This window comes from Xiphophorus couchianus, chromosome 20, assembly GCF_001444195.1.
Source record: "Xiphophorus couchianus chromosome 20, X_couchianus-1.0, whole genome shotgun sequence".
In the NCBI taxonomy this organism is placed as follows: domain Eukaryota; kingdom Metazoa; phylum Chordata; class Actinopteri; order Cyprinodontiformes; family Poeciliidae; genus Xiphophorus; species Xiphophorus couchianus.
The window spans coordinates 3,976,535-3,985,623 of NC_040247.1; the positions used below are offsets into that span (position 1 = coordinate 3,976,535).

The 9,089-nt window shown below is 42.6% G+C and overlaps 2 protein-coding genes across 3 annotated transcripts; one reads left to right on the plus strand and one right to left on the minus strand.

The window, feature by feature from the left end:
• Window positions 1-562: 562 nt before the first annotated feature.
• LOC114136250 (zinc-binding protein A33-like) lies at window positions 563-2,563 on the minus strand. 2 transcript variants are annotated; one of them, XM_028004120.1, is made up of 2 exons: window positions 2,154-2,563; window positions 563-2,075 (listed from the first exon to the last, which is right to left on the minus strand). In XM_028004120.1, the coding sequence occupies exons 1-2, from the start codon at window positions 2,403-2,405 to the stop codon at window positions 1,014-1,016; spliced, it is 1,314 nt and encodes a 437-aa protein (XP_027859921.1). In that variant the 5' UTR covers window positions 2,406-2,563; the 3' UTR covers window positions 563-1,013. The 2 variants fall into 2 exon arrangements, with proteins under 2 accessions (XP_027859921.1, XP_027859920.1); XM_028004119.1 differs by having other exon boundaries at window positions 563-2,563.
• Window positions 2,564-6,124: 3,561 nt separating this feature from the next.
• LOC114136262 (zinc-binding protein A33-like) lies at window positions 6,125-6,828 on the plus strand. Its single transcript, XM_028004145.1, has one exon. It carries the CDS (start codon window positions 6,224-6,226, stop codon window positions 6,767-6,769), a length of 546 nt encoding a protein of 181 aa, XP_027859946.1. The 5' UTR covers window positions 6,125-6,223; the 3' UTR covers window positions 6,770-6,828.
• Window positions 6,829-9,089: the final 2,261 nt, after the last annotated feature.

The window sequence follows — 9,089 nt, forward strand, 5'->3', positions numbered from 1 at the left end:
AGGTACTTTTACTTTTACTTGACTCTGAGATTTCAGTACTTTATACAAAACTGGTTTATGAATTATAATCTGATTACTGTTTATGAATTATAATCTGATTACTGTTTATTAATCATAATCTGATTACTGTTTATGAGTCATAATCTTATTACTGTATTTATGAATCATAATCTGATTACTGTGTTTCTTAATCATAATCTGATTATTGTGTTTATTAATCATAATCTGATTACTGTCTATGAATTATAATCTCAGGCAGCCCGCTGCTCTTATTCAGTCCAGGTACGGCCTCCAGGTAGCTGCAGCCTCTTGGCGCCATCTAGTGGATGACTGAAGGAAGCAGCAGACAGAAGAAAAACTCCCCACAAAAAAAACAAAACCCATCAACAGCTAAGATAAAAGGAAAAAATTTATATACTGAAATATTTAGCAAAACAGAGAAGTTTTCCATTTATATGATGTCATGTATGTGACAGTTTTTTACTTCTTCTTTTTAAAAAAAATTAATTTCCGGCACATTTTTTACAACAATAGAAAAAAAACTTCTTAGTGTAACATAAGATTGTGTTGAAATGACTCTTTATTTAAATACACATGGATTAAAATCAATTTAATTCCTTCATATATATTGTAACAAATCAAATTATTCTCTGTGCTTAACCTTTTTTTACCCACAGGATACTTTATTTTATTGTGACGTCACAATATGAATAATTATATACATTTTATTTAATACTTTTCCAAGTAGCATCTTCTGCATTCAATCATTTTAATACATCAGACACTGAAAAGCTTCGTGTTAGGAAAACACACACACACTCACATGCAACACACACACACGCACACACACAACATTAGTATATCAACAGGAGTGTCATGGCGAAAGCCGTAATTCTTCATTGGTAAAAGTAAATGTTGGGTCTCTGCTGGACGGGACCTATAAAAAACAAACTGTAGCGACCAGCGGTGCTGGTGAACGACCCGAACGTGTCGGGTCAGCACCACTTTGTGCTCTAACTGGACTTCAGGCAGAGTTTCTCAGGTATTATCCTCAGAGGAGACGCATTCACCGTGTTCAGGTAGGGGAACAGTTTCTGACTGAATGAGTGTGTGAAGGTGTGAAGGTGTGTGTTGGTGTTGAGGTCGAAGAACACCAGCTTCCCCCGGTTCCAGTCCAGATGGACTCTGATCCGGCTCAGCTTTCTCATCGGTTCCAGAACCGTGGACGGTTCCGACAGGGCCCGGGCCATGTACTGACCGTCAATGCAGCCGATTCTCCACAGACGGCTGGGATGGTTTCCTTTCCTCTGGACGTCCTGCGAGGCGACGCCCACAAACCAGTCTGTGTTGTCTCCAACCTCAACGTCCCAGCTGTAGGTTCCCGTCATGAAGCCCTCCGAGCCCAGGACGATGCGGAAGAAGTCGAACCTCTCCGGGTTGTCGGGAATGTTCTGCTTCTGGCCGCATCTCACGCTGGTCAGGTCTTCAGACAGGATGAGCTCAAAGTTGGCGCTGTTTGGATCCAGAACCACAGGAGTGTAGGACACCAGATGCTTCATCTTGTTCCAGATGTTGAAGCTCAGGTTGCCCAGGTGTTTGGCCACATCTATCAGGGCTCCAGAGACAGGCTGAGGATTCTCCAGCAGGAGGCGCTGTTGGATGGTTTCTACAGCAGTCCTATAGCTCTGCAGCATTACAGCATCCTCAGCCTTTATCAGTCCCTCTGTGTCTTTTATTGTCCGTGAAAGAGCAGCGATCTCTCTACTCAGGGCGTCGATCTTTAGGCTTAACTTCTGAGTCTTCTCGCTTTCTTCTGTCCTCAGAGCAGAAATCCTGGAGTCTTCCTCCTTGTGGAGAAACAGGTGAAGCTTCCTGAACTGCTCCTTGATCCGTCCCTCGGTTTGTTGGGCCTGGAGCTTAATGTATTCAGCTGTCTGATCCAGGTTTCCCTTCTCGTCTTTGAACACCTTCAGTTTGTCCAGCAGCAGGCTCAGGGCCTTTCTCAGCTCATTTATCCGACCCTGAGCTACTTCATTAACAGGTTGGAGTTTGTGTCCATGATGATCACCTGAATGCTGACAGACGAGACATAAAAGTTCATTATCATCCACACAGAACAGCTTGAATCTCTCACCATGCAGGCGGCAGCAAACCTCTGGTTTTGTAACTTCCTTCTTTCTTGTCAACAGGAATCTCTCACAGAGCATTTTTAAAGCCAGGTTGCATGGAGGGTCACTTGTAGTAGATTCGTCCTTACAAAGTGGACACTCCAGTTTCTTCTTCTCTTCCCACCAGTTTTTCAGGCAGAGTCGGCAGAAGCTGTGACTGCAGAACAAGACAACTGGATCCCTGTAAACGTCCTGACAGATGGTACAACTGAGGTCCTCCTCCATTGTGAGAGGCATTGCTTCTTGTCTTTTCAGTTAAAACTCAATCCAACAGCTTACGAATCACACATCCACACACTGGAGCAGCGCTGGCCGTAAAACTCCCATCAGTGCTGAGGTGCTGTTCCCTGCTCTGTGCGTCCTCTCAGTGGATCTTGTTGGGTGGAGTTAGTTTGAATCATGCAAGTTGTTCTTGTGTTCATGCTGATGAGGAAGTAGGACGCGTGTTTACTGGCAAACCTCCAGTATGAAGAGCAGGGTGTCGCTTTTGTCTCCATCAACAGTCTTTATCTTGACAGATTTGTTAGAGTATTTAGCTCATCTTTGAGGCATTTCAGATTTTATGGCCGTGTTTCTTTCAATCAAAGTCACTTCCTAAGATCCCTTACAGTGATTTTCTGTCAGAGCTGGAAAACCCCTAAAAGCTTTGAACAACATTTTATGACGTTTTACCAACTTGCAGCCAACCTAGTTACTTACACTCAGTCTGAGGCTTTAAAATTTCAGAGCACTTTTATAGAATGACGTTATTTTGACAGGAAAGGTCATTTTTCTTCATTTGATCAATGCTGCTATAAAAATACCGTAAAACTGGGTTTAAACGCAACAGCCTGTTGCTTTTACAGCCACATTTTTATCAGATGAAAACAAAGATTTTCTTCCGCATAAGTGTTTATCTTCAATCTCTGGTTTCTCTGCATGACTGCTTAAAAATTGACTTCATGACAAGAGGATTGACAGCTTTTCATCTCAACAAAACCAAAAGATGTGGCTGTTCTCACAGGACGCAACGTAAAATAGAAATAACTTTAAATGTATGAGGAGATATGCACAATTCTTTGCTTATTTATTTTCTTCACTTTGGATCATTTAAATTTGTTTATCTTCAAATGTTTATTAAAACAGAAGCTCATGTCATAAAAAGTGTTTTTCAGATACTGAATACTGGAAGCTGTTTTCCCAGAAAGCAAAAACTGGTGAGAAAGTATGTTCCCAAACATGCCTGATGGTATTTATGAAACATTTATCACATCTAGTAACTGGGTTACATGACATGCACAGAAATACCTGCTAACAGGAGTGTCACCTCACCTCAGCAGAGATGACGTGTGTGTTGGAAAATTCCCTTTTGTATGAAGAATAGTTATATAATGATGGAAAATTATTGATCATTACAGCTGAATTGGTTGTCTGCATAATTTCACTGTTTTAGGTGAGACACTAATCACCAGATGGAGATGTGGCCTGTGCTGATCAATCATTTCCAGTTAAACAGGAAGAAACTAACCTATTAAAACTCCAGTCAGGTTTCAGTCTAATGCATCCCAACCAGCAGCCTTCCTCTGGAAACATCCTGTTTTACAGTTTTCCAGCTCCTCTAACTGGGCTGCTGATGTTTTCCACATATGTACCATAGCCATGCGCACCTTGTTTTCCTACATTAACCTATTCAGCAGCGCATTCATTTTATTAGTATGCTATTTTTTAAATAGCAGCACAGTTTTATTTTCCTTACCGTGCGGCCTATTACTCTTATTTTTTACCTTTGTGTGAATCTGCATGCTCCCGTTTTCCCTAACCATTTACCACCGTGACACCCAAATCTTCCCCACTGTGGGACAATAAAGCACATTTATTTTCTATTCATTTTTCAGGCTAAACTGGCCAGTATGAAAATCCAGGGTTGCATGAAGGATTAACTAGTATTCAATAGTTTTCCCACAACAAACTCGGACTTTGTCTGCAGAAATGCTGCAGAAAATCCTTTAAATGTAAAACTATAAAGCCTACGGACCAAAGACTTTTCAGCCATGAGGAACCTAAACGACAAAATGTTTCTTCCAACAACTTGTGGGCATTCATAAAAACAGCAGCAAAGATGCACATTTTGTAGCTAAACAGTTAAAGGTGGAACTGCAAGGCTACTCTTAGATCCTGAACTGACAGTCACGCTGACATGAGGTGTTAAAGGACGAGCTGGGAAACATGTTGGCATGCGTCCACAAGCATTAAAAAGTATGACGTCAGACGAGATGAAACATTCTTGAACAGAAAACAAAGAGCTGGAGGGAAACCAGGCCTCCAGGTATGCTTCCAAAAACTGACATGATCACATCAGGAATCTGTTAATTAGTCCTGGGAAAAACAAAAGACTAAGAAATAAAAAAAAGATTGAGTGAGGATGTCATTTGATCAGTTGAGATCAACGATGGAGTCTATGGAGGAAGGACCTGCGACCACGCTGGTTTGTGCATATGGGACGCAGCCATCTGCCACTGAGCCAGCGCTGCAGTTCAGTGCCTCCAGCAGTGGAGAAAAAAGTCGAAGCACAACGACTTCTGGTTCTGCAAGGTGCAGTCACTGGTTTATCAGTATCCATGGCTACCAGTACAGCATGAAGGATAAAGAACAACCAATCAGAGAACAGGTTGTTGAAAAATGTAGCTTTTTGGTAATTAGACAAGGTGGACACCAAATACTGCACATCACCACAAACACACTGTCCCCACTGTGAAGCATAGTGGTGGCAGCATGATGCTGGTTAAGGTAGAAGGTAAACTGAAACTCTAGAACACTTGGCTTCCATCTGCCAGAGAACCACTTCTTCAGATAACATTTATTTTCCAGAAAGTCGACGACCCAAAATCTCCAGTTAAAGCTGCACAAACAGAGATGGTTTATTCTGGACAGGCCTAGTCAAAGCCCAGACCTATTGACACCTGATCCCCCATCAACCTAGCAGAGCTGGAAGAGTTTATCAGGAAGAAATGAGAAAAGCCGGCAGCATTCAGATAAGCAGCCAGCCTGAGACCAACCCACACTGACGGCTGCTGGGACGGCAGCCAGAGGCGCAAATAAATACTGACGGGCTGAAGACTTATGCAATCACCTATTTTATGTTACATATTTCAGTTTAATGTAGGCGATCTTTCATACATTTTTATCTAGAGCCACAAATTGTGCAATTCTGATCAATGGAAATGCAGCTGTTGAAACCTGAGACATACAGACACACACGCCCACACGCCTACACACACACACCCTTACACACACACACACACCCACACACACACACCCACACACACACACACCTCTACCCGGCTTTGTGCTAACAAAGACCCAATGGTCAGCCTTGAGCCGGTACTGGCTGGACTGGAATCACGGCGGCGCTGAGCCGCTAAACCAGGAAGGTGGAGCTGACTGAGCAGCCGGATGAGCAGCCGTCTGCTGCTGAATGGAGTTTTGTCCTTTTGTTTCTTTTCTGTTTGTCTTGTGATGAAATATGAACAGTGAGAAAACCTCCAGCTGACTTAATGTCTATTCTGTTGTGGGATGTTCCCAAAGTGGAGCCACACTGGACGTTTGACATCAAATGTGTGTAATAAGAAGTTTTTGGTACTTTCCTCTTGATTGTCAAATTCCTCATAGATAATTTTGGTATTCATTTCCTGCAATGAATTTACGGCTAGTGGGAACAACATTTCAGCATGTCACAAATACCTTCTAAACAATATGTTCTGGTCAAATGTTTGTCTGGAATGAAAGCTGTTTTATCTGTGATTCCACAAAAAACAGAAGCAAAACAATTAAAGAACCTTTAATAATAATATTAAACTGGATGAAACTAAAAAGTTACATTTAATCAATTATTGCACTGAAATAACTATACCCTTTGGTTTATTGTTTGTAATGGAACAGTTGCTTTATTTACAATATTAAATCAATAAAAACATTAACAACAGCGCCTCCTGCTGAAGAATCCTCAGCCTGTCTCTGGAGCCCTGATAGATGTGGCCAAACACCTGGGCAACCTGAGCTTCAACATCTGGAACAAGATGAAGCATCTGGTGTCCTACACTCCTGTGGTTCTGGATCCAAACAGCGCCAACTTTGAGCTCATCCTGTCTGAAGACCTGACCAGCGTGAGATGTGGCCAGAAGCAGAACATTCCCGACAACCCGGAGAGGTTCGACTTCTTCCGCATCGTCCTGGGCTCGGAGGGCTTCATGACGGGAACCTACAGCTGGGACGTTGAGGTTGGAGACAACACAGACTGGTTTGTGGGCGTCGCCTCGCAGGACGTCCAGAGGAAAGGAAACCATCCCAGCCGTCTGTGGAGAATCGGCTGCATTGACGGTCAGTACATGGCCCGGGCCCTGTCGGAACCGTCCACGGTTCTGGAACCGATGGGAAAGCTGAGCCGGATCAGAGTCCATCTGGACTGGAACCGGGGGAAGCTGGTGTTCTTCGACCTCAACACCAACACACACCTTCACACCTTCACACACTCATTCAGTCAGAAACTGTTCCCCTACCTGAACACGGTGAATGCGTCTCCTCTGAGGATAATACCTGAGAAACTCTGCCTGAAGTCCAGTTAGAGCACAAAGTGGTGCTGACCCGACACGTTCGGGTCGTTCACCAGCAACACTGGAATATGTTGTTATAAGTAAAGAAATCTGCCTGGGACTTTAAAGAAACTCCCATGACTTTCTTATTTCAAGATATTTGAAGTTAAAACTAAAAAACATATTTCTTGTCTTTGCAGTGAAGAAGCTGCAGAATCCATTATGATGTGAAGTTTAAAATGCTATCCCACTGATCAGGCAACGTGTTGCTCAGTCTCTGGACAACATTTTTGAAGATTTGCAGCCATGTCTCATTTCATGAACCTTTTTCTTAATGTTTCACAGTGAAATGTGGGATTTTAGTTGCCAAAAAGTTTCTGAAATGTTGATGCGCAAATAAAAAATATTTTAATCTGTGACGGCTTTTGTGTTTTCTTTTTAAAGCTCATTAGCAGACGAAATGGGAGAGTATTTTGGCTCACTGCGGCGCTAATCGTTATTTCGTTGCTCTGAGGATAAAATGGCTCTTTGACTGAAAAGCTAGAATTCATTTCTGTTTAGAAATGAGATTTTTCTAATCTGGTTTGCCGTTTGATGTGAATCGGTTCTGCATTAATAAACTGAATTAAAGTTTTCCTCTTACAAAGTCCAACATGGACAAATGTCCAAATGAAAAACCTGAACTTTGACAACCTGAAGGAAGGAAGTGTAACCGGGTGGTTTTACTCATAAAACAGACCTAAGGCAGAAGTAGCTGGAAATTCCCACCCGTGTTGGGTCCATGAACACACCATGCCCCGTTCCCCCACCTTCACTGCTGGGTTGCAGCATTGCCTGGCGCATTAGTATATATGGCTGCTCCAGTCAGAGGTTGCAAAGGTCAAACTGGGTGTTGGTTCTGTATCCACCAAGCTCTGGGTTATTGTTCTGTCTGATGTGATTTTATTGTTGGTGGATTGTCTCTACAGTGGTCTGAATCTACCTTTAATGCAGTTGTCACCAATGAAGGTGCCTGTTTATTCTACCTCATATGGGTTTTAGTAGTGCTGGCAGGCATCTTATTAATTGTCTTTTTGTGTGTGCTACAGATTGCTGCTGTTGCCTATTATGCTCTCATGTTCTTGGTATTTACTGCCCTCAGGTAGTAGCTTGGTTTACGCTCATATTCTGTTAGGTGATGGGGTTGGTGTTATTGCACCTTCATGGTGCCAGAACTACAGTTTGATAGCAGCTTTTTACAGATGTGCTTACTCAGGGCAGCTCTTTAGGGCTGTGATATATGTTATTTGGGATTTACATTTTCTTTTTTGTCATCCTTGTTACTTAACGTTATTTTGTGTTTCTACTAATTTGGGTTGTAGTGGTTTGTTTTGTTTCAATCTCAGATTCCTCCTAATTTCTCTCCTAGATTGCTGTGCTTTATTGGTTTTTTAAAATAGAAGAATAAAGTCTATTTTTAATATTGTAAATCAAATATATTTTGTACACACCTTCTGTTTTGTCATTTGAAGCCAGACCTACCTGACTCTCCCAGTTCTCCCAGTTGGCCACAAGGCCACGTTGTCTGTCACAATCCTGGTTCTTCCCCGTGTTGCAGAAGAAAAATCTGAAACTTTTTCTGCAGTTTTGGTTCCTTTGTGTGTCTGAGATGATGAATCCTGCTCTTGGTCCTGTTTTGTGTCGTAATCTCTGGTATGAAACTCTGTCACTGCTTTAGTTACCGGCAGACCAAAGGAGACGCCTCGGGGCATTTGGGGCATTTGTCTATTTTAGTCTGGGATTGCATAACCTGAACATTAAAAACTGGCTGCGGTGAAAAGCAGAGGAACCCAACCGGTCGGTGGGAATGTTTTTTACAGACATAATCGGTTTGTAAAGCTGGACTCCTGCTTGCTGCCTCACAGGCTGGCAGGTTGTCGGGTCAAATCCCAGCCTGCCGCCTTCCTGCCTGGCCTGAGTTTCTCTCCATGTTGGCTGAAATGGACCAGATGAGTTTCAGTGGCTTACAAAGGTTTTCACACCCTTGAACCAGAACCAGAAATATTTGACTGGAATTCAAAGTCCAAAGCAAAAATGGTTTACAAAAGTTTTCACTTTCATTCTCCAGGCTTCGACTCCAACAGGTTTTCTCCAACTTCGTCCTGAATGTGACTCCATCCATCTTCCATCAACTTTGACCAACTTCCCTGCTGGAGAGAAGCAGCCCAGAGCATGATGCTGCCACCGCCGTACAGTGGGGATGGTGTTCAGTGATGTTCAGTTCTCACAGCTTTGGTCGAACACCAGGTTCCAAATTATTATGCAAATTGGATTCAAGTGTGATAAAGATTTAATGTTTGTTCCATCAAACTCA